The sequence below is a fragment of the Bombus pyrosoma genome, linkage group LG6 (assembly GCF_014825855.1).
Source record: "Bombus pyrosoma isolate SC7728 linkage group LG6, ASM1482585v1, whole genome shotgun sequence".
Lineage (NCBI taxonomy): Eukaryota > Metazoa > Arthropoda > Insecta > Hymenoptera > Apidae > Bombus > Bombus pyrosoma.
Genome location: NC_057775.1, coordinates 12509519 through 12536656, shown reverse-complemented (window position 1 = coordinate 12536656; position 27138 = coordinate 12509519). Strand labels below are relative to the sequence as shown.

Sequence of the window (27138 nt, the reverse complement as noted above, 5' to 3'; positions counted from 1 at the left end):
TTTACAAAGCTCTCTGAATTTCGTTAAAGAATATCGATGTTAGGTGAGTTATAAATCTATCCATCGACTTTAACATGTCGATTAAGAGGGAAGAGCACGGTAAGTTGAATTTCCTACTTTTTTTTTACAGGAAAGCAACATTCAGAACAATTCAGAACATCGTCAACTAATCGCAAATCGTCGTCTCAAGCATCGAATATTTTATTTCATAGCCACAGAGCAAAGATCCGACTAAAAAGGCTTTCTATCTCTACGCGATAATCAAAGTAATGAACATGAAATATCTGCAGGAGTCGGAATTGGCGCAGTCTACGCCATTCGAGAATCAAATAAAATACGAGAAAAACATAACTACGTTTCTCAGCTTTGAATCACTATATAATCCTTTAACAAGTCGAAAATATGCTTAATTGAAAGGATCGTCTGGCTGCCAGCAGACAACTAGAAAATTGCGAGTCGCAGTTTAATTTAATATCGAAAAAGGCATTAGCGCAAGAGTAATCATGGCCGCCTGGAGATATATTTGAATGGTGTCCGAGTACAAAGTAACGATATCAAATTATCTATCGGGAGACGCGCGAAAACTGATGGTTCACGGTGAACTTTAATTGAAATCATAGCTGGACGTCCGGTTGAAAATTCGCAGAATTCATTTCGAAATGAAAATTCCCGCATAATGCCCCGTTAATCGCGAATCCGTATTAAATTTCGTTCTTCCATACGCTACGCTGGCGAGTCGAATGCGCGCGTAACAGAAACTTAATTAACGCCCGTAGGACCGAACCGTTTCCAAGGGAATAACCGAGTACATAGCCAGAAAATTCTATGAGAGAAAAAGGAAAGAGAATGTGTCTGCATGTATCGAATTGAATACCAGTGGAGGGGGAAAATATGAATTTCTTCTTCACAGAATTATTCGAGCATCCAGCGAGTAATAATTACGTTTGTAATATTCATTAGATTCATGCGGATACAGTGGCGAATATTTTTCTGTGAAAATATGGTCGATACACGAACTTTAATTTGTATAATGAGAATTAGCAGCCGTTGGCCATTGTACCGAAAATCTTGTTAAACATAAATCGAAAACATGAAATGAAAAAATAAAATGATTTTTTCAGTTGTTTATCGCATAAGATACGAGTCAGTCAGATTTTGTACTCTTGGTTTTATATAAATCGTTTCAGGAGCTTCAGCAGTGATTTCACTAAGCTAAAATATGAAGAAAATACACAGTTAAACGTGTATTTTACTATATGCTTCTTTTGTCTATCCAGAGTATATAGGAATAACGCCTATTTAATTTACTAAAGATTTAAACAATTACTGTTGCAAGACTAATGAAAATCTTCAAATATAGTTGAAATAGTCAGAGAGGAGACATCTTCACGTACAAAATGCTTTCTGTTTTATTTCGATCCGACTTTCCGTTGTTGAGATATCATCGTTTGAAAAGAGCCGAATTTTTCAATACTTGTCTATCTCTGTCTCGTTGGCACGCTCAGAATTTTCACCCGCACCGCGTCACTGACCAATTCCAACTTCGTTAATAGCGTGCTGATCAATGACAGACAACGTCCGTGACTTTTTACTATTTCTATAATGCTACTAAACGTACTATTTCATGGGCAAAATGTAGGTCGGACCGCTGCAGGCTGCCATTCATGGTTCTGTAGACTTAGATACATTCGTTACACTTCATAGTGCTTCAGAACCAATTGAGATATCGATTTAAATGAAAATGTATTATCAAGGTTACACTTTTGACTAACTTCCTACAAGAAAATCTTTTTTTTTTAGATTTTATAAAAAAAGAAGCCGCACCAACAAATTGCCATCGCGAAATTTTTAAGTATCACTATATATTGATTTATTTACGACTATTTCTCAACTGCATCATAACCACAATAGTGAACTCTATACTGTTATCTTAAAAATTAAATATTATAAACACGTTAGAAGATATTTCAATTGTAAGATATCTAAATTGCACATAACAAAATACGTAATACTAAAAGCACAGAACTATTTTCGATATCTTAATACATTTTATAATTGATTACCATATAACAAAACAACAACATGGGAAAAAACACCCAAGAATTACGGGACTTCGTGTCAAGAATAAAAGAAAGATAACGAAATCTAAAGGGGCGAAGAGGATCGTTACTAGGATTATGCGAGACAATGGAATCTCGTATCGACACGTGTTCAACAATCGTAATTCTCGATCGAGAAGCACGGAACAGGCATGGCAGCTTGCGGATAATTGGAAGAGAGGGATGAAAAAGCTTACGAGGAGTCGCAGACAATATTGGAAACGGGAAATTGAGCAAGCATAAAGGTGGCTCTGCATCCGTGGATCTCAGCTTCAATTTATCCTAATCATTGGCGGCAGAGAATGAAGGAGGACTGCCGTTTGATTTCCACTGGGAGGACAGCCGCGACGAAAGATCGAATGGCAGCGATCGAGCCTCGAGCTGTTTCTTTTCACCATGACAATTATACATTTTCGTGCTTATCACCGTGCAATCGTGTAACCACGCTGCTATACAACAACGTTGACGGAAGAATTTATTTTTAAATGGAAAAAGATATACATTGATATAAATTCAGTCAACGTTCAAAATCTTTTCACTAAGGAAACTTCTACAAAAAAGGATTTCTCAGAAAGCTAAACACGTTATCGTCAAAAGATGTAATTACTAATCAACTTCATAAATTAAAAGCTAGAGAGAAGTGATGATGTTACAGATATTCTTTGATATTTAACCCTTGGAATGTATAATTTATATCATACTTTAATAAATAAAATCATAGAAGTGTCAGTCAATTGTCCTTTTTTTTTAAGTCGAAAATTAATCTTGTATCCAGTCAAAAAAAGTTAAGAAATTTAGAAAAAGTGGAGCTAATCTATTCTATATCACAAGATATTCACTTTAACGTTTTAAGTAGAAAAAGAATGGTTCGGTCAGATCATTCATAGCTGTCAAATACGAATGTCCATCTATTCGGGAAGAAATTGAACCGTCTAAATCTTTGAGAAAATATCTCTTTACGGTTTTCTACTAATCGAAACGGTTCAATTCTTTAATCCAATGAAACTAGGAGATGTAACTGTTTTACAGAATAAAAAGTAACGATAGAACGAAGTCATTGTATTGTTGGATTTTACTACCAGATTGAACATCGTACATTTTGTTAATTAAAAAGTATACAATATGCAATGGACAGAATGTAGTTTCAGTTAAAATATCATACATTTGAAGCGTATATAAAACATGGAATTGCTGGTGCTTTTAACGATTTCGAGAGAGAGTTGTTCGAAATATATCAAACTGTTAGAAGTGGTTCCTAACTTGTTATACAGTTGTTGTAACTGAACGTTGTGTTTTTAGCGGTTAGTACGTAATAGTGTCTGCTTCTATATTTTTGCTCGCAAGTATCGCCGCGATTCCTGAGATTTTACCAACTTCTTACCGAGATTTTATGCCTGCTTGAAAGTAACGAACTTTCAGAAACAGCCCTTCAATCTTTAGTTCTAGCATTAAAAGCAGACTTCAAGGAATTTCCAACAAATTTTAAAGATTTTACGAGTCGAATAAAAAATTGCGAAAGCTCCAACATTCGCACCAAGCGTTCAATAATTCGTTGAAAAGAAAATTTGGTCGTAAAATTACAGCCATAAAGTATTGCAACAAAACCTACAAAGATAACGTTCGACCACAATCCCAACCGCCACGCCTTCTGCACGGCTATAAACTCCGAACTGTCCAAACTTAAGACACATGTCCCTACCAACAGACAATTAATACTCTAACAAACACATAAACATCAACACCACAGGTATCTCTATTCCTTCGGCAAGAACAATAACTAACTCTGCCCGTGCAATCACAAATCTCTGCTTTTTCAAACGAAACTCATTTCGTAAAATTCAATCTTGCTCGAACTGTTGCAGGTCAAATCATTCATACCTCTCGTGAAATGCTTCTTCCTTTATTGCGTTATTTTAAGTTATATCTGATCAACTTAATTTTTAACCGCCACAGCACTCGTGTATATTCTGTTTCTTTTTCGCAAATTTGTTATTTAAAGATCACTGAAATTTACTTGGCCAGCCGCTGTATAATTAGTACATTTCTACATTTAACACTGAACGAAAGGTCAACAGTCACTTGATACACCCACGAAAACACGAAAGCTCCAATTAATTCGCAATTTCGAATCTAAAGTGCTGTGCAAACATACACCGCGTTGATATATTAATTTTATAACAGTTTTAAATTCGCATGTAATATATCGTCAATTTTAAGAAATCCTCAAGAATACCTCAACTAATTTGAATATTTCGTAAGATTGTATTCTTCATTCTTTTAAAATAAGTTGAATTTTTTCGAATTAATTTGGATCGAGAAACCACCTAAGAGTTCAAAAATTTAGCACTCGTAACAAACACTTGGTGAACGAGGATTTTAAGAATCGGTTGCTAATCACACAGATATCTTAAAATTCTGTGATACCCTTCTGCTAGATGCTTCTGCAAACATTCGGAAGTTTTAAAAAACTTTGGCCAGAGAAAAGAAGCAGGGCAACCCGATCGAGTTTCACCAGCGGGCAAAATACAATTAAAAGTAATTAAGACTGCAAATCCGCACTACAAAGACCGGTGCAGAAATAGTTTCTCCAGCTATCGTTTTCTCTCCACGTTCGACGATTCTAGCGACCTACTCGAAGTTTCTCTGTCGGGCGAATCTCTTGGGCGAACGAGAGAAATCGTTGAACGAATCATTGTTTTCGTTCACTTGGCGATAAACTCGACGTCGAGAGATCGAATGGTCTTGGAGCGCTGAAGAACGGAGATCGTCCACAGCCGAAAGATGTCATGCAGAAAATGAAAGGGGAGCGGCCGTTCCACCGGTGAACTTCCTGGCCATAGCCGGATATATCTTCTGCAACCTCGCGGCCTCGTCGTGTTCTTCATGAAACACCGAACGTTCGCGTCCAGAGATATGTAGATCGACCAGCACTCGAAAAACGTCAATTATTTTATCAACACTTATCACGATAATATGATCGATATTTTAGCAAGTTTTACTAAAATTGCTACCTATAATCTGACAATTTTTAATCGCATTGCGCTAACCCTAAAACTGCTTATATTATATGCAAACGTTAGAACATGCAAGTTCAAGTCTGGCACTCATCTACTTGCCAGCTTGAGCGGCGACTTATTTTCCAGCTCAAAAAATCCCAAATTTTCATGAACTTTGCCAAATGGATGACGTCTTTGTGTATTTTATGTGCAATTTAATTATTTTCTCACTCACTTATTTGCCACCCTGAACTTGGATTTTGTCATTAGACGGTATTGAGGAAATCCGCAATTACTCAGTTGCCAGCCCAATAAATCGTCAAATTCAATGTTTCCCTTAAAATCCACCATTATCTTTCTCCACGCATCACGGATTCCACCGAATCCCTTTAGAACGCGCAGTCTTAACTCTAGTTAAGCACAAAATTATAATAGAACAACTCGAGACACCATAAAACTTGGCTCTGAAGAATGCCAGAATTCCATGTTCCTGGAACTTCTCGAAAGGATTACAACTTGGACGATAAGGAAAAGAGCTTAACATGGTACCATAATATAATTGTTGAGAACACAAGAGAGGAGGGAAACGCTGTGTTATAACTGGATCTTAAGTCGAAGCTCGAATAAGGGATTCGAAAGATATGCTAAGAAGCATAAGTTTGGGAGGACAGGGGTAGGGAGGGACGCGCGTGTCTATGTGGGCCGATAGAAATTCCAGGGACCAGGCATAGTTGACACGGTTTCGAGGCGGGTGTAGTTTCACCGGCCTCATTATAAATGGCCGATACGATGACGTTTTCCAAATGAATTATTGAAGAGGACACCGCGGTTGTTGAGAATATTTAAACTAGGTCGATACTTGCAGTTAGCGTGCATCTGGTATCGACAACCGAACCGAACGCTGCGTTTCTATCCTCTCATTCTTTTCCTCTCTTTTTTCAATCGACTTTCCTCTCCTTGTCTCACGCTGAAAAACCTGCTTCTTTCGAATCAAATCGACTCCATTCTCTTCTCTTATCGCATTTCTGCTCCCACTCTCTCTCTCTCTCCTTCTCTTCATTCTTTTTTTTTTATACGAAATGCTCTTACCCCTCTCTGGTTTTTTCGCGCCTTCGCATCGTTCGCTTTCCACGTGTCGTCGTTCCCTTTGTTCCAATTACGCGTCGTCGGGAGAAACCTTATCCCGAAGGAACCCACAACGGCAGAATTCTATCTGAGCTTGAAAGCGTATATGTACGTAGGAAAAGCGAAGCGGTATATAGAGAGACGGCTATCCTCGACGAACGGGTTTCCCTTGGCCGCGAATAGCTATCGGAAGTTGGTCAACGACAGCGCCCTCGAAAAGAACGGGATTTCCATTTCTATGAAAATAACGCCGATACTGGCCGTGGTTCGGATTAGGTTTCAAGCTGGGATCCAGCGAAATGCGACTGGACTATTGCCACGTATCTTTCGAGCAACTTGAAAGGAATATGCTAATACTTGATACTATGTGAACTTTTTTGTTTTCTTTTCTATCGGCGTTGTATAAGCTTGTTTTGCGAATAAAAAGGATCCATACAGTATTCCGAAATTGATCTACGGGTATTCCATTTTCTTCAAGATGTAAATCGATACAGAACCATCATTGACTAAGTTGAGTTAACGAACCTCTATCGAGTTTTTTTTTGTAGCGATTGTTCGAATAAGAGTCGAAATACAATATACTTATCGAAATAAGACGTAAATGGGGTAGAAGAACTACAGTTAAACGCTCACTTCCAGAGAGAAATACTATCGTTGAAATTGAAGATTTTTATTCAACGTGTACAACGTTATAATTCATACACCTGTATCGCTATGATTCAAAGTACATATTCTTTTCCATATGAAAAAAGCTATTTACCATGAGGAATTTTCAGCATACATTTTTTTACAGACGCTCCTCCTTCTAAAAAGATAACGTAAGAAGAATAATAATCGAAAATGAGCTCATTTGATTGTAATCTTGTTGTAAGATCATAGAAACGTAAGATCGTTCAAAAGTCGAAATGGTTCATGATTCAAAATCATTTGAAGATCAGTAAATTGTCATCGAGTGGCCATTACACTCGAGGCCACTCAATTCAAGATTTCTCAAAGACTATAGGAATAGTGAACAGGATTTTTATTACATGAATGAAAACAGATGAAAATTATAAAATCGCGTGTAAACGAGCGATCGGATCAGGCCATTTAATTACGCTCGCGCCGATAAACGTTCACAGCTCGGTCAGAGTAGAGTTGACGTATTAAACAATAGGTTATCAGGGAACAATGTGTGCATCTCTAATCTACAGTTAGGTTTGCAACGTGCATTCGAAAATGTCAGGCGACTCGACGCATTGTTGAAACTCCGCGTGGCGATCCGCCGCATTGTCGCTGACAGAAACTTTGATCGATAGAGTCGGATTATTTCGACAGGCCGCGACGGCCTGCCGACGTTTTCCAAATGAAAACAATTTTTCCCGGCTACGCTAGATTCTCGATTGTGCCGCTATACTTGTCGCTTTGGACAGCACGCGAGGACTGCACGCTTACGAAAATACAACGAGACGTGTGATTAACATTTCTATTAACATTTACCTGTAAAAAAAAAAACGTCACGGACAGATTTATCGTTCCGATTTATCGTAAATGGCAATCGACAGAATAAAAACCGTGGAATTTCAACTTTAAACAATTGACGTTTTGTTCAAGCTTTCTCTGCTCGTGTCCAAATAATATTCTGAACGTTCGAAATATAGTCGTTTTAATAACTGTACAAAGTTTCTCAATTTGACCATCGTAGATAGTATACGAGGTTAATTCGGACCAGTCATTTATGACGGTCGCCATAACGTGCGAGTAATATATTAGTATTCATGAGTTAAAAAGCAATTTTACGTTCGCGAACGGACCTCGATCAGAGATTACACGGTAACGTCCTGTTGAAAATTTCTCTCGTAAAAGAATCGAAATAATGTAGGCTACTAAAATAGTTAATAAAGGCTCACTTAACAGCGTTAATTAAAAAACTTTCACTCTTTCTATCTAACTACAACGATTTTATGCTACTTTTAATTAAATTATATAATTTCCTCTTCACTGCATTAACCTTTCCTTATAACTTCTGCGCTGTTTGTTGTAATATTTTAATTTTGCAAAATGACAAATATTTCTTTCCGATGTTATTACAAAAAATTAGAACACTTATATTAAATTATGACACAAAATTATTATATCTTTTACTATTTTCATTCGTCTCCAGAGAAATCTAACGAATGATCAGATAAGTTGCTCGATCGTATTGACCAACTGGAAAAATGAAAAGCAGCAAAAATATAACGACATTGCACGTATCGGTTTCATAAGTTCACCTTGTACTTCAACACTGTGCATGCACCTTGTTGCACTAAACAAAATTCCAAAAACCAATTCTATATTTTCCAGAAATTACACGTCAATCATGATACAGATAGTGGAATTTTTACCGAAAGCGGAGTTGATCGATTTAGAATGAAATACTTGAATTTCGCATAAAGGTGCAAATCATTTCCAGGTTTCTGACAACGAAACGAATTTCTAAGCGTCATTTTCTCGCCCTTTCACACGGTTCTTCTTCAATTCGTTCGATATTCAAAACGCGTCCCGGTTGCAACAGGAACGTGGACGATGCACGGCGCCAAACGTTTCATTTTTTTTACGATTTAAATGAAGAGAACCCCTCGGGGGTGGGCGGTTTCATTTCAAAGAAACAACGATGGGGAGAGGGACACGGTCATAAACACGATGTGTAGCCGCTGTGCGTATTGGACAGAACTCATTTCCAAGTTGTGCAATTGCACGTTTCAGATGGAGCTTGCAAACACGTAATCCTGCCTGGCTTTCCTATGGCCGCTATGCGAAGAATCTATTTGCAAAAAGGTTATATACGGTATACCGGAAGTGCGCTTGACCCAAACCTTTCGATCGTCTCGTAAAATATTTCGAAATGCATGCAGCACACGGAAATGCATCTCGATACGAACGTGTAACGTTGTTACGTTATATTGTTGGCAGATTCCAAATAACATTGCATGTTTCTAAAGTATCCAGCTATACAGACGTCGGATAATGGTATTTACTAGAGATTTATCATTTGAGAATTTAATGTCGATTCGAATCCTAAATTTTAGGCACATTAAACTGAATATTAGCGTCGAATAATCTCGTATCATAAAAATTGACTTTTCGTTTAAAAACCACAGGCGAAGAGTATGGATAAGTCATAGTTATTTTGGCAGGAGAGCAACTTTAAAATTTAATTCGTTGCCAATCAGAGTTATATCGTCAGAACAGTTTGTGTTTGATTTCGAGATTAAACGCTTTTATCGCTTTTCTTGGATGCTTCAGAAATGTTGAGTATCAATAACGATAAGTGTCAAATGTTGTTAAATGTTTAACATCAGATACGCATATGCGGAAAAATATCGATGATCTTGGAATAAAATCTAATGATCTGTGTTTAATACGGTTCCCAACGGCGATCGTTAAATATTCAGGATATCGTTCGCGAGACAAATTATTTTTCCCACCTTTAGAAAATCCTCTTCTTCGTTTCTTGTTTCCTCTGTCTGCTATCCACCCGTTTAATTCAACAACTTGCTTTCGTTTTATTCCTCTATTAAGCGTGAATTAACCCGGCGGAATTTTCCAACAAATCGGAGACTCCTCTCGCCAAAAGCTTACGTGCAGACTATTAAAAAATGTCCAATCTCAGGTAGACAAAATAGATAAAATGTACGCGATTGTATTCTTGTTTCTCGGAATGCGTAATAACATTCGGTGCTTCAAAAAATTAAATACATCAACAGAATAGCATCAACAGGATATTCTATTTCCTTTTCGAGACCTCTGCCGGATCCAAGAGTTTCACACGATACATAGGACCTTGGGACCATAAATTCAACCAGAGGACGAAGATATCTCAACGAAAGAGAAGGCGGCGGTTGAGAGAACGGAGAAGCCAAAGCACGCAATGCGAGCATCCACTCGTCACTCTGTACACAGATCTCGTATCCTCGCGCTCCGTTGGCCGAATAATTGTTTGTATTTGCATGTAATTATTACGAAGCTCGCTGGTTTCGTCCGGAAAGGGGGCGTGTGTTAATATGGGCCGCCACTTCTCGGTGTGGTTGTCGCTCATTAGCATCGTTAGCCAGGCAGGCGAACGAAAGAAAGTAAAAAAAAAAAGGGGGTAGGAGAGAGAGAGAGAGAGCGGTAGAAAGAAGGAAAAATGGAGAAAAAAATGAGAAATAGAAAAACAGAAAAGGAAGAAAGAGTAAAAAGGCCAGAGCAGAAGGACAAAGTGGTATCATAGAGGCGAATTGGAGCACCGAATAACGCGGCAGCACCCCCGCCAGTTATTTCGCCGAGTCCGCGTCTGCCAGGAAAATTACAAAAACGTGGGAACAACCATCGTTGGGATTAAGTGGTCTGCTGCTTAAAACGCTCGTATTTAATATTTGATGCGTTTCTTTCGAGAGTTTTGGCTTTTTTTTCCACCATCCGCGTTTTTATCTTTTTTCATTTTCCTTTTTCATAACAGTTTGTGTAACAAGTGGCGTATATGTATTTCTATCCAAAAAAGTTACTTCCTATTTGATAGTGTTAGCGCATAGGGACGTATACGCGGCTGTACAAATTCCTCTTTTGATATTCAGGTCAATAGTTTTTCAGCGAAAGCATATTCAAAACGTGAATGTGTCGATCTTTGAATTTTCAACGTTTAAAGACGTCTTCTGTGCCAAGCTCTCGTCTGTGTGCCTTTATAAAAATTCGTGCTTTACATTTTACAAAAGGCTCGAAAAGTCTACCATCGTGCAAAGTGCTTTAATTTCGTTCATTAGTAACTGCTCGCCTTTTCTTGCTTGTGCACAGAGTTTATCTGCTAGCAAGGAGTTCAAATCTTCTCGTATAAGCGAAATAGAAGTTGAAATTACTTTTTCTTCTGCAAATATTCACCGATCTCCATTATCCTTCCGATCTGCAAGAATCTTCGAAATATGCGCGAATCTGGACTATTCAAATGAACGAGATTCCGGAGTTTCCCAAGATCGATAGAGTTCAGAAATTATTATTATTCAGAACACACCACCACCGCATTTCACGCAACACTTTTACAAGCAAGCATCGAATGCTGGCGAACGAACTTTTAAATAACCGCCGCGCGCCGCCGATAAGAAATCCCTCGTCGACCAACTCTCCACCATCCATTAATATTTATTTCTCTTCAACTGCCTTGCTTTCCTTAACGTAATAATACAGCCAGGATACTGCCACGGGAATCAAAGCGATAGTTCTTGTCCGCTACACCGAATCCGCATAAATAAACTCTTGCGTTTACGCTGCAGTAAGATTCGCTTTTGGCCGTTTCAGCCGCGCCGCGAGCACGTCAGAAGAATTTCAAAACAATGGTTCAGGGATGGCGTAACGGAAAGCGATCTGGAAACCAACGGTGGTACCGAGCAAGTACTATGAACGCGAACTGCGTCAAATTACTAAACGAAAGGAATAAAAAGAAAGAAATACGGCAAAAGAAAGAATACCGACAGAAGTAAAAGCGAATTATAAGAAAAGAGAAAAAAAAATCTGAAAATTCCTTCACCGTGCGTATACAAAGAAAAAATAAAAATACAACTTCGGATTAAAACGAAAATAGAGATGAAAAGGGGGAAAAAAGAATAAAATGCGAAAGAAACCGTGGCAAAGAGAAATGATCCCTGTCGCACCATTGCGACAGAGAAGGTTCGTTTCACCGAATGCATCACGTATTTAAAGCTACCAAACGAGCTACAGCGTTGTTCGAATTCCCTCAGTGGAAGCCACGTTAATTAGAGGCCTACAGGGATTCCCTGGGTGTTCAGGATATTTTCATATTAATATTTAAAGCGGATAAATGAGAGGGGAAAAGTTACGTCGCGTACACTATCGAAAGATTAGAACCGATTGATTTTAATCACATATTATCTAGCTACAACAGGGCTTATGATCGGGCGAAATCTTTTTACGGTCACTTTACATTGCCCTGGCCCTGTATAGATGTAAAAGAACCGACATCGAATTTCGATTAAACGATGGTAACGCGACGTTCAAACGTGTAACCCTGTAACCTGGAATTCGTTGTGACGTCAAGTCGCGATGACTTTTTTCATTTTGACGGATGGTAGAAGCACCAGTTTTCATTAGATTCGTTAGCGAATGTCTACTTTCATTGATGGACGACAATGCGCTAATTGTTACAGAATTTTGTTTAAAAATGTCTTTCATCAGAAATTGATTTTCCATTTGCGAAAGCAAAGTTCGAGTGAAAAGGAGTTTTGTTTCAACACCCACACGGTAGAGATAGGAAGAGGTCTTTGACTTACTTCTTAACAATTTAATTATTAATTTATAACATTTATACTATTAATCTGTAAGAATTAAACTATTATTAATTTATAACGTCTACGATAATAATTTATAACATTTATCAGTAGAAAATCTTCATTTATCAATATATAACACTTACGCTATGAACTAATAACGTTTAGGCTATTAATTTATACTACTTCATCTATGATATTTAAACTATTATTCTGATTATGGAATTAGAATGGACAAAATCTAGCATAAATATATTGCTATATTTATTACTATATATATTACCATATTTATACTATAAAAATAAATATATTACTATTTGTAAAACGGTATAAATATTAATATTTCCGAGTATTACTATTTGAAAAAGCGATATCAAGTTAAGACTACTTTAATACAATCCGGTCTAGTCTATCTAAAATTCTTTAGAGCTTTTTGGTAATCTAGACTGAACACTCAACGTATCATGGGAAGCTGTGGGATATCGTAAGGACATCGTGGAATACGTGCATCTTAGGATATCCTGTCCTATATTTTATTTATAATTTCAAACAAGACGTTAGTTTTAATTCAAACCACAAATATACTGAATCGATAACGTCGCATGCGACACAAAAATGATATGGAAGAATCAGGTAACCCCTAAAACGTGGAACACGAAAAGGTAGATCTCGACGGTCTACCGGTCCGTAACTAGTGTACCTCGTGGATGATGGTACTACGGACAGTGCTGCCAATGGAGAAAGCAGAAAAGTTACTAGCCGGTAAGCAGCAGCGTTCTGTACCATCGACTGGTAAAATATTTTTCGGAATTACCTACAGTCCGTACAATAGTAATATTTTTTATTACAAAATTAATATATGTACTTAATGAAATAAATGGTTGATAATAATAAAAGTTAAAACATTCTATAAAACGAATTAATATATATCCAGTATAAGAATTTAGAAAAGAAAGAAAATCGATAAATCGACTACGAATAAAGAACTTCCTTTCCCTCAGACACTCTGGAAAACGGTTTCCTGCCGTACCAACATGGCCCTTTACCACTAGATTAGGGATAAAGCTGGTTTCCACGGGTAGAGGACGCGATAATCGCGAGAATACTATCTAACAGAGACTTGGGGAATTATTCGGATCAATGTACCACGTGCGCTTGCGAATGTCGCGGTAAGCTGACGTAACGCTAATTCGACGTTCGACACCCAGCTTCCATGTCAGTAGATCAGCCAGAAAAAAAAAGAAAAAAAAACAATTCGATGCTCGTACTTTATTTATTTATACTATTGCAAATATTGAAGCTGTCTGAAAATGATACATCGATACGAATGTAGAGAATAAACAACAAATCGAAAAGGCCTGTACCGTGAAGCAGGAAAAAATATGATATAGCGACGTGAAACGAATAAAAGCACGAAAAGGTGAGTTTCGATCACGGGCATGACGAGTTGGTATTTCAATGTTGGCCAATTTCGAAGTATATTGCGTAGCTGAAGGGACCTGTTCGGTGAAATTTTTGCTCGCCTTTACTCGCTTCGACGAGCACTCGCTATTGAGTTTTGTAAAGTAGAAATGGCATTCATCGTTTCATCGGTCAGCCCTCTTCATCCCTTTCATGAAAACGCTCGTGTGTTTCGTTCAAACAGCCTGCCGTGATTTCACAGCCCCCATGCACCGTGTACAGAGCAAGAAATCGAACCTGGACAGACGAGATTATTCGGTATGTAATTCGCGCTTGGCGCAATTCACTCGGATGCGTCATTACGCGAACCGGTAGCTGGACAAGCAAATCGATGCTTCGCCTCGCTACTCGTCGCATTAATAGCCGAATTATGTCGTTCATGGGTCGATTGCGCATAGGAAGGGAACAATCCCCGCTTAGGTGAACGCTTAACATCGCCAGAACTTCCGGTCCGCCGATTCGTGCCAATATTCCTCGATCGTTTCTAAGCTGTCTCAACTGGTCCGATTGTTTGCTTGTCTGGCAGAAAATTTCTACTAGCCAAACGGATAGAACCGGTAACGTAAACGAGGTTGCTCGTGGGATTCAATGGGCTCTCTTGTCCGTTTATACATATATCGTTGAGCTAGTTTTTTTAATTGTACAGGGTGTGTCACGCTAGTGACACGGCCGTAATTTCTATTTTGTCGAAGCGGCATGGTCTATTTTCCTGTGACCTCGCTCTTTTTCTCTCTTCGTCCTATTTGTATAGACGCGTACATGCGTTTTAAAAGTAAACTTCCTTGCCAGTGTTTCTCCTTTCCTTCTATATATTTCAGCAAAATTTTTTTAATCTTTTTAAAGACAAATTTTATAGCTTCGACGGTTGGAAAACAATTCACAGCGAAAATAAATTCGCAACATAGAGACAACGAAAAAGAAGAAGAAATAGAAAATATAGAAAAATCTGTGATACACATTCTGACCATGATTTCAGATAATAAACATAATAAACATAGGTACGTATATCGATCAATATTTATGAGCGAAATTGAAGAGGTAAACGTATTATTTTGGCATTAAAAAAAGAAACGTAAATGTGAAAATATAAAACATAAAACAAGCGGGATTGCTACGATCAATACGATACTTTATAAAACGGGTGGAACAACGAGTCGTGTTTATGCAGTAAAAGTTATACCGTGCCTTTTTCCCCGAGAAAAAACTATTACTTGCAAATAAATTGGTACGTTCGTTTCATCTTTGTTTACGGCCCTCGAAATCGATACCGAAATCTATGCTATAAACTGGTCTGCAAATAGAGAAGGCAGCGATATAAATTTTAGACATAGAAAAATATCGAAAATCAATAAAATTCCGTTACAACGAAAACCCGACGGAGAAGCATCGTAATTCATTGAACTATTTCAATATCGTTTCAAACGAAGACACTTGGTTGGTGAAGAAAAAAATAGTGTGACTTCAAGTATGAACTAGTTGTACTTTGAAGCGAGCATGTCAAACAACTGGAAACGAAACGAAGCGAGATCCAAGTACAGACGAATTTCAAAGCGAATTCCGGGCACCGAGGTCAATGGAAATTGGTGGAAAGCGAAACCTTTTCACGAAATAGCCGAATCGAACATCGCAGAGTCGTTCAACCCACGGAGGAATCATCGATCCCGTGAAAACTAATACGATGCACACGTAATCGAACTGGCCCTTTATCTCCGTGGAGTGGATGTTGGCGCGAGAAGCGTCTAGCGTGATAACCGACCACTCTAACGAGCCAATTCCGAGGTGTTTTCGGGCGAAAACCGCCCTTGAGGGAAATGCAAGGCGAACCTTATTCAAGCGTGCAAACTGGTCATGCGTCACGAACGTCGTCTCTAAAATCCTTTTACGTTATTTAGTACGGAAACTGTCACGCCATAGATATACAGCTGATGTTCAGTCTCCGATCGGGATGCTTCATCATACGAGGATCGAATTGAGAGCGTGAACTAAATAGATGGACGAAATTTTAATACATTTTTACTTACGCTCTCTTTCAAAGTCGTAAAACAATTGGTTATATTTACTTGGAAACTAGAAAAGATCAAGTAAAGTTCAGAAGATACGAAGGAATATCATTTGATCGATAACTCAAGTTAAATACTGAAACCTTATTAAGATACTATCTGATAGTTACTACTAATACTATTAAGGTACTATCTACTAATTAGAGAAAAATCAAGGACTGATGGTTAAAAATAGAAATAGAAAGAATATCGAGAGATAGATTAAGTTAAAAGACAGTTTGGTGTATCGATGAAACGCAGGCAAAAGACGTCGAGCCTTAGCTGCAACGTTCAACCCTGTCCGTTCTATTCATCGGGTATAGCGCAGCTCGACTATTATTTATTCTGGTCTTTATGAAACTTTCTTTAATGATAAGAAATTAAATATGCAGGAGGCGTACCGAAAAAAGTACTTGAAGGAATTCATTACTGGGAAAGAGAAGTTTTTCGAGAAAAGGATCAGGTGGTTATTCCAGCAGATGGATCAAATATTGATGTTATATAAAGATAAGTTATGTTTTCATTTTTCTTCGATCTCGCTATGAACTTTGTTTATATTACTTTTTATTTTTAAGAAAACAATGGTATCACAAAATAGAATCTATAAACTTTTTTTCGTCCTTAAAATTAACATACGTTCCAGTGACCCTGTCACCTAGTTTGCTCACTCGCGCAAGATCGCCAGAATAAAATTCCAAACTTCCTAGTGGAAAGACCCAATTTTCCTTTACGAATATATGGAAGCTTTCTAGAACGACGGTAGAATCGTTTCGAAGATCGCGACGGGATCGGTCCATTAACGTGGAGTAATCTCGCCAGGCTCGATTGTTTCAATCTGTTCAAGCTGTTTCACGTGGCAATAAATTCCATGAGAACGGAGTACGAGTGACGGAGATTCGGCTCCTGGATAAATTTCGTTTCGTACGACCGGAACATCCTGCAGTTTGCAAAAATATTACAACGCTCATATTTCCAATTTTCTTACAAGTGAAACACGTCTGACAGGACTTTCAAAAATGTGATATCTATAGCAAGATAGAAGTTCCTAGTTCATAACAGCAGAATTAGAAATTTCTAAAAGAAATAATTTCTAAAAAGAAAATACTAGTTTCCATTTTTTTTTTTTTTTAAATATCCTTCGAAAAAGAAAGAAAAAAAATGTTCTTGTCGATTTTAACGTTTTATCCGAATCGTATTAAATCGTGACAACATTAAATCGTAAAACAGTAATTGCGATTAGAAGAATACTTTTTCTTAATGAACAGATTCAAAAGATATGGTGTGATATGTAATCGGATAGCAGGCTTTCCTCCATCGTTGCCATGTATCGACCGATGACGCTGACACGCGCCAGTAAAGTAATTAGACGCTATTAAGCACGTCGGGAATAAATATCGATTATGCGCTACGACCCTCTTTGCTTTGATGTATATAGTCACATGCAGGACCTTGGACGTTTTACACGTTGCAATCGATACCGTACGCGACCAGAATGATGAGCGGTCGTCGGATAATTTCAAGAAATTATGTCGTTCAACATGACGCGCTATCTGCTACTTCACGAACAAGTTACTTCGTTTCCTTGTCTTAGATTCGGATTGTTATCTTCGTCCAGAAAGAAACTTGTCTCATTTTCCAATCTTACGTAACACTGAATTGTCGTGCTAGGTAATTTCATTTACGCTGCCTTCAATAGTCTTTTTTTTTTTTTTAGATCTAACCTTGAATAGTAGCTTTAAGTTTACGTGAGATAATGTACTTTCTTCTTTTTCTTTTCTTTGAATATTACGCTTCCGCGAAAAAGGAAAACGTAACGGGAATAATATTATTCGGAGATAAGGAGATTCAAGTTCTATTTAGTTAAACATTTCGTCAATATTGAATTTATATACAGAGAAAAATATAGAAACTCAGAACTCGGAAGAAATGAGAAATGAAAAATAAGGATTATTTAAATTTTATCGCCTGGTGAAATATTGTTTTCTTCGAGTTTCCTCGCGTTATTGGCACCGTGACATTTTCCTCCGCGTATTTCTCGAGGGTAGGATTGCCATATAGGGGTGGCACGCGAGGTGTTCAATAGTTACAGATTCTTGGATTTGTGAGCTAGCCCTTGCAACGCTGTATTATGATACGAAAGCAGAAGCTCTCGAACGAGTTTTCGATATTCAAGGTTATCGTGAGAAAAACTCCAGCGTGACGTTCGACACTTCGCTGCTCCTTTTTCGCTCCTTTTTACACCACCTATGATACGAAGATCGAGATGTAAGAAGGTACGTGTATACGAGTGCAAAATACTAATAGTGTGAAAATCCACATTTGGGAAATAGCGAAAATAAAAGAAAAAGAAATGTATCGATCATAAATCATAAGAAAATTAAAGATCACGAGACAGTGGAAGATAATCGTATCATTCGGAAAAAGAAGCGATCCACTCCAATTTCTGAAAATTATATTTCTATCCAAATTGTAATTTCCGAATATCAATTGAAGATCTTAGAATTTCTGCAAATTATAAATTCGTATTTCAAGCCGTTTAATTTAGGCTTATATAGATATCGCATTTGCTTGTTACAAATAACAAATTTCGTCCGACACGACGATCAAAACTAATATTGTTCGTATTTGATGCCCCTTGATGTACGATTTCGTCCCCTCGTTGCCAGTCAGAAAGAACGAAATGAACACATACTCGCGGGGCCGTGTTCATATTCACTAACACATATCTCGTGCAACGTGACGTCAGTGAGAATTTGTACTGCACGATAGCTAACCCAGAATACGAACAACTCTTTAAGCTTGCGAGCTTAATCCGAGAGACGTTATCCTGAACAACGATAACAAAGACTACTAAGGACATTAAATTACACGTATGTAACACGAAAAAAATATCGAAACATTTTATGTTATCTAAAGCTGTATATAGATCTTCATTTTTTAATTCTACTCTTTTTAACAATTTTCTTCTAGCAAGACAAAACTGGAAGCTGCAGTAATCTGGGGAAGCCAACAAAAAACAATTCAAAATCAATGAAAACCAAATCAATTTTTGAAACGTGCTTTAAATTTACTTTCAAATCATATTTGTAATAAAAAAAAAAAGCCTTTGCGCTTTTCAATATGAAATCTACGCTTTTCTCTCTCTCTCTCTCTCTCTTCTAATAAATACAGTAAAATAAATATCAAATATCACAAAATGTATACCAAAATATTACAAAAAAGAAAAATCTCTAGAAACTCGGCTGACTGACACGTGCTTTTGCATTTCGATGAAGTTGCTGTAGTCGTTTGATAAACCAAAATTCCAGCTCCCTCGTTTCTCCTATCCATTAATGCACGTGACGGACGTGACACCCCCTTGTTTCTCCTCACCCCAAAACAACCCCCCGCCACCCACGTTGCAACGATCGCTAAAACTCGGAGGCCCACCTTCTAATAACGAAAATAACCGGAATCAACGGGTTTCCCTAGTGTTTTCCGGCACAGCAAGTCAGCATTCAAGTATATAAAACAGGCCAGTATCGATTTTGCGGCGGCAGAAGAACGCTTTCTATAACGACAACTCACTAGGTAGCTAGGGGCCAGCGCTAACGTCGCTAGAGAACTACCATTGTCCGTTTTATGCCACAAATAAAGCAGAAATATAGATCCCATGCTACTGTGACGGTTGTTCTACATTCCACGCGCCACCTTTTATTAATATGAAAGGAATAAAAAAAGAGAGACGTCCTTTTATGGGGTTGGACATTACCCGCGTTGATTTTTCAGAATTCGAGACGAGTTAATTTTGTAGGATTTTCCGCGTTGCAGGAATCACTGGTAACAGAGAGGGAGAGACGCATCGTTGTGTATTCGAGAGTTTCGTTTATATTGGCTGTTCCGAATGTATAATGCGGGCCATAGGTTCATTCAGACAGCTACTCGTTACGCGGTTGTTGGCTTTAATAAGTGCTATTCTATTCTGTATTTTATATTATAGGGCAGAATGACGTGAGTGAAGTAACGGATTTATAAAAAATAAAATAACAAGACTGAAAGCAGTGAGAAGTACGCAATAAACAAAGCAGTGAAACGAAGATGGCAGGACGAAAGTGATAGAACTTTAGCTTTCTTCTTTCACTTTAGATTAGGAAGACGGATGCGTTAATACGTTATAGCGCAGTCTATCTTTTACTATTAACTATATGAAACCATCCTACCGTCTATACCAAAAAAACTTACTTAGCTTACGTTAATTAACGGTATTTGTGTTAACAGGCGTCTCTTCTCAGAACATCGTTCTCGAACAAACATCATACCCAACAGATTCCCCACAAAGCAGCCATTGAAAACGTACTTATAAACTTAATACCTGGAAAACACACGCTGCCATACATCAGAGGAAGCGACACGAAAGCTCGAATGCTCTTTAAGACGCGAATATCCGACACGATTTGGGCGTGAATGCACGCGCGTGCACGCGACTAGGCAACGAGAAACAGGCCTGAGTGAATGGGAGACGGAGTGAAAGAAAGTGCGCGGAGCAGGGCACTAGGTTCTATCGACTTTTAATTACTTCGCATCGTTTCCCACGAACAAGCCTGGCTTTTGCGAGCCTCTCTTTCGCGCGCTCGTCTCGCCCTTAACTCGCGCGCTCCCAACTCTGAACCAATATCGCGCGAAACGATTCGTATTGGAAACGCCGCAACGATGTTAATTCCCTCGTTTGTATCGTTCGCAAAAACTCAGAAGAGCAAAGAGCAAGGGGTTGCTAGTAGAAATGATACGGTGGATGGCGCATGAAACGACGACAGGTCAGCCGGAAGTGTATCTCGTTCTGTCGAGTCGAAGATCAAACGGCTACAAACGTTAGTCTCTATGGCTCAACCTGTTTTCCGCCACAGTGTGCTTTTCACTCGATGTTGTCGCATTCTCTGATTGAGCTGTCAGTTGTCCGGTGAACTGTGACTTTAGGCAAAGATAAAAGTTTCCTCTTTTATTTTTATTCTTTATGTGTGCGTGTGTATTTTGTTTGATGTGATATAAATGTAGAAAGGTGGAATTGTTCGAGTCAGCTAAGCTGAATATTCAATCTTAAATTTGCACACTTGAAATAATCAAACTTGTATACGTATTAAGAGACATTGGACGACATTAATCTTTGATATAATAACGAGAAAATAAGAAAGTATCGTGTACGTTAGGTCCAGCAAGAAAAGATATATAGATCGTTTAAATCAAATTTGGTAAGTCGCTTGATTTTGAGGATCCGGGACACCGACCCTGTTTTATTTCACTTCCAGTTCTAAGTATAGACTACAGTATTTCTATACTTCACTTAACACTAGTTTACATTAATCGATATCTGGCATTCAAAAATAGTGTCCCAGATTTCTGCTATCAATCGCGTACTCACAAAGCTAATAATTTCGAACCGTCGTTACGAATAGGCCCATAGATACTTCCAGTTCATCGTCTCAATTACGTTCATTTTTGACAATAAACGATGATAGAGAAACAATTACGCGATTATCGGATCTGTACAAATTATGTATCGAATTCTATAAAGACGAATTGAAAAGAGACATAGTTCGAATACGTAAAAAAAAAAGAAGGGAAAATTAAATATTCTTAGAAAAATGAATAGTTCGTAGGTATGTGGTAATCAAAATTGAACGAATTATTCCAGACACAGGTGATGAGTTTGAACGAAAACGAGAGGAGATATTTCAGCTATGGGGAAAAATCTCGCGAACGCAGCAATAGTTAATTCACGATATACGAGTTCCACGGAACGATTAAAATTGCCGCGATTCCCTTGTTTCACGAGCTTTCGGCGATGTTCTCTGCGAATATTTCAATGTCGGTTTAATATCTAATTACGCGGCAGAAACAGAATACAACTGCAACATACAAATAAAACGGGTTTAACGTAATATCGGAAACATCGGTGAACTTTTCAACGATCACCGCCCAAGCGCAAACACCAATTATGCTTCTGGTAATTTCCACGATTTCTACCTTCTGCGCTCGTCCAATTCGTCCCATTTTATTCGCAACTTTTACCTCAAAGTCAAAATAATTTAATGGCACGGTAAATTCGTTGGCTACATTTTCAATATTATCCGACGAATCGAAAACAAGCAGATATAACATAGCGAATTATAAATATGTGACTGGCCTGAACGATAAAATAGTCGGATGAAAGTATATCGTTACATCAAAAGGCACCTGTTTTGTTTTAATATTCATGCACTGTGTCCATTTAAATAATTGAAGCGAGGTGAAGTATACCTAGCAACGGAAACGTTAAATCAAATACGTACTAACTAAAATTTCGTCGTAGTAAATGAAATTCAGATAAATACAAGAATTCTGCTGTGTCAAACGAACGCTCAACTCGAATCAACGCACATAGAAATACATTAACGAACAGCGTGTTCCGACATTGAGTCGATTGACTGGTATCTTGTAAGAGAGCTTTATTTCTATTTAATGGCTTGCGGTTGATACCGATGAGGCAGTATTAAGTTGGTCCAGAGGGAAATCCCGGTGGCTACGCATCACCGATACGCCGAAAATGAAATCGCGGGTGCTCCCCTGTAATACGCGAACCACGAGCCATTTGCGGGCCAATTTCACGAATCCCTGCTGAGCATTGATGTGTTTTCAATCGACGATTCGCTGCAACGGAAACTTACTCGCGGATGTTATTCAGACGCAGGACCTGTACGAGGAGAGACAGGGAAATTCTGAGGGAACGATTAATCACACACCATTGACAGGAACATTAGGCGCAGTTAATTAAAGCGTTTAGTGATGTGGCTTGTTAAACGTTCCAAATGGCCATAATTTACGAGACGATATTTCAGAGAATTTATTTTTTCAACAAACTTGCCATCTCGTAAAACGACACAATTTCATCTTGCGTAGTAGGAAGACGTAACTTTACATCGGCGATAATGAACGTGTCAAATTTGTAATTTTCATTCGAAGCTACGATATTCGCCTATAAATTTTAGGATCCAGCCTTTTGCAGCATCTTGTATATACATTTCGTGTCACGTTTCAAGCGCCAAGAGACACGGAGACACGTCGCGTCGTAACCTTAACATAGTTGATTCATTTCAGCGTGACATTCGTCTCGGCTCAACCCTCCAAATTACCCATGGGGTCTGATCGACAGGATTCACTGAGCATTCGCATCATCAGGGAATAATAGCGATATGCTGCTAATCGCAATAATTGAAGGCAATACGGGCACGGTCGTATCTAGAATCGAAGTCGTTCGACGATAATTGTCGAATATCAATCGAGCCAGGTACTCGATTTGCCGGCTCGAAGTACTCTCCACATCGGATGCTCTAATATTTACACTGCTCGCGAGGAGAGCTTTCGCCAGTTCTCGACGGTTGATCTCGATCGATTTCTTTTTAGTGAATTTCCAGTATCTACTAGGATGGCGAACTTCGAGCTCGGCAATTTGTAATAGCGTTATTCGCTTTTAGTTTAAATTTCTACAATATTCAATGTTGGAAATAGAAGCGTAATAATATTTTATAGTATATTTTCTGCAGACAGAATTTTATAATATTTAATGCACTATTAAAAAGGCACGTGAGCTTCGTTCTGTTGTTTTAAGGTCACGTGTTTGCGAAACAGGTAATGTACAGTGAATTACTAAGTAGCGGAGCTTTTTAATGTAACTGCGTGGTGTAATATTCCCAGAATATTGTATAATATTTCTTCAGTAGGATAGTACCGTACGGTACTACAGGAATTAAATGAGATTCCCCGAGGATGACCTTTTTAATGGAACTTTGTAATATATGTATGCACGAAATTTCTTTTTATTTAAAAAACAGTTGTAGCAGGGATTTGCTTTAACTGATTACTAAATATTAACAATGTTTACATTACACGTTGCTGTAATTTAGATGAATTTAACCCAGTCACTATTTTGATAATATTTTTGTCACAATAACGCCCTTCTCTTATTTAAAAATGTATTAAAAATTTATTTATTTAAAAAATCGTTTCTTTTAAAAAACATAAATTCGAGCAAGATATTAAGACACGAGAAAACGTATATATTAACAACCATTTGTGCATATGTTCCTTTAATAAAAAGATATTTTCGACGAAAAGATAGCGTTGCATTAAAAACGAGACAAAGGCTGCAACAGGGTTAACAGTGTAGCTTTAAAACTCCTTGTCTTTTTTTGTAAGGCAACATACATGTAACGGCAAGCAGCTATAATAATCTAGTAACTACAAAACTAGAAGCCCTCTTTAGTTAGCCGCCGCTGCATGATCCAGGGCAAATTTCTCATTTAAGGGAGAAGTATTCAAGTTAAGCGTACAGGGGCGAATGAACTTTTCGAATATGGACTATGAATGCATTTCTCGTCAAGTACGCATAACAAGTATTTCCTGTGGCGTTCAAGAGGTAGAACGGCTACTTATAAATCGACAATAAAACGAATGCATATAAGATTTTGCTCCTACCATACAATATGATTGTATGATGCTTCTAATACAATTTTCAATGTACAATAAAATTACAAAAAAAATTCTGGAATAATTAAATAAAAAAAATTTTTAATACGTGGACAACTGAATAAAATTTGAATTTTATTTTAAAAAGCTCATATTTTGCTAATACTATATGCATATAAATCTAATTCACAGATATCGAATAATCAGAGAAAATAAATCTGCAAAATAAAATAAGGTTGAAGAGATACGTAGCATCAGAACAAAATTTCAATTTTATTTAACAATTCATCGCATATTCTACTATCGCAACGCATAGCGATCAAATTCACAGTTAACAAAATTAAAATACTTCTAAAATTTACTACAATCATAAGAAAGCTAATTTCGTGGCTTCATCGTGCCATTCAAAAAAATTCTAATTCGCACGTTTCACTTATTCATTCGCTTATACTGCGGCCGCTGTAAATAGTCGCGAAGTAAAAGTTTTTTCCAGCTCGAGACCAGTCCCGTGTCTGGCGTGCGATCATTTAATGCCAATTTTATAATTCACGCGAAACAATTAATAATTAATGCAACTCTCCGCGAGGGAAAATGTGAACGCACGCGAAAAAAGGCGACGAGACGATTTATGTTGATGGCGAAACGCAAGGACGGAAAAAGGAGAAAAATGTGAATAGAAAGAGAAAGAAAAGCTAGACACCTGAAACGCGATGAAACTAAGCGGAGCATAATCAATACTTTGCTGTTGAATGATCTCGTTTATCCGCAATGACGTTCACTCAGTCAACTAATGAAAGTAAAGACACGTTATCAAATGGCCTGCATTTAGACAGTATTGAAGATAATGAAGTTGCACTCTCGTTTGTCGCGTTTTCGGTTTGTGAAAAAACAGTAACAAGCTAAAATCCATTATAATTTGGAAATTGTTAAAATTGATTAAATGAAATGAAGGTAAAAAGAGAATTTAAAATATCGTAAAAATTTAGACAAACTCGTATGAAATCCTCTGAGGAAGAATTTAATACAAAACGCGTTAATAGAAATGAAATTGAACTCATCTTAAAAACTTTGTGCAGAAGTCATAAAATGTATAATCGTTATAAAAGATCAAGGAAGAAGGAAACATTTGCGAACGGACGGTTTATGAAAATGAACAAGATGACAGGAACGAATGCAAATTTATGTTTAATATAACCAGTGCACCGGTAATTTCTACCGAATATTTAATTTGCGCAGAACATTGAAGCTCTTTAAATACCGAATCCTCTGTCCATTAATTAACCGACCAAACTTGTAATTATGTTTCCTAATTAACTGTTCGTGTCAACAGTTTATTGAACTACAAGTAACAGGCTTCGCAATACAATGAAATTTATATATGAGCTCGAGGATCTCAATATGATACGTATCGAGGATCTCAATATGTCAATAGCCTCGTCTACATGAATAAACAGCCTTGGTCAACATTCTAAATAGCCATACAGGCACAATACCTCTCGTAACTCTCGTCTGATTGAAACTTTATGCAAGTGCACTTACCACCGCAATAGGAGCTTCTGCAAATGACCTCGTTGCAAAACTTTGGTTCCGACTTACCTGAAACATGTCAAAAAACGTTACGGTTGAATAACGAATATGATTTAAAAATGATAAAAATGTGAAGAATTATAATTTTTAAGTATGTGAAATGTATGAAACATAGATGCATGAAGTATAGGTATATAAACGCATAAAATGTACAAAAAATACATAAAGTGTCTGTAGTAGAACACAAGTTATAATACTTTGACAGATAAAATTAATCGTGTTGATAAAAATATAAATCTATACAAATATTCGCAGTCTCATTATAATATGAAGCATGTTTCAAAAATTTGGAAGATTTAGTATAGAAATCTGTGACCAAACAACAAACTGTAACACAAGAAATAAAATTACTCTTTACAATACCAATCGTTATATTCTACGCGACTACAACATTCTACCCACTCTTTCTCCGACATTATATTCATCAGAAATATTTAACATTCGTCAAGACGACAGGGATAGATCATTCTTTCGAATTGGAAAGAACGTGCCGCGTAAGGGGCTATTTATCTTTTCTCGCTGTTAACCGCGCCGCGGCTAAAATTGAAGAACATTTTCCAGGGTTAGTCACGTAGTACGATAAAGATAGAGGGATGAGTGGTTGAGGAAAAGACCAAGGACCAAGGAAAAAGAAGGAAGAAAAAGAGAAGGAAGAAAAAGAGAAGGATGTTGGTATCGCCAATGTATGAGAACGTTTCTGCATAACGACTTGCACTATACATACTTGAAAGTCAAAACCAGACTACAAGCTCAGCAACCAGATATTGTTCAGTGGTGATAGAATTATTTTCCACCTGGCGCGGTATCTTTGAAATAAAGCACTGTCTCCGCTACCGGCGAGGACGGTAATGAAATGGCGGTGATTTACGAACGACTTCCGGTTCTTTAAGACGCCATCCCCCACCGAATTAAATGTCACATTTCGAGCTCTTTACTGTCATACTATTCACCTTATTTAGTTTTCTTTGTTTATTTGGTTAAACGTTGAAGCTGCTCCCGATATTAGAGAATATTTTGTGTCTTATTCCCTTTTTGAACCTTTTCTTTTTTTTTTTTCTTTTGTTTTTGCGGAGTA

The 27138-nt window shown here is 37.6% G+C and overlaps 1 protein-coding gene across 16 annotated transcripts in view; it reads right to left on the bottom strand.

The window, feature by feature from the left end:
* Positions 1–27138, bottom strand: part of LOC122568291 (neurobeachin) — a 417885-nt gene that overhangs the window by 300339 nt on the left and 90408 nt on the right. For 14 of the 16 annotated variants that reach the window (XM_043727883.1, XM_043727878.1, XM_043727870.1 and 11 more), the window contains exon 2: positions 26016–26072. The exons of the other annotated variants lie outside the window; for them this stretch is intronic. In XM_043727883.1, the coding sequence (XP_043583818.1) occupies positions 26016–26072 (57 nt within the window). The remainder of the gene's footprint in view (positions 1–26015; positions 26073–27138) is intronic. 16 annotated transcript variants of the gene reach the window in all.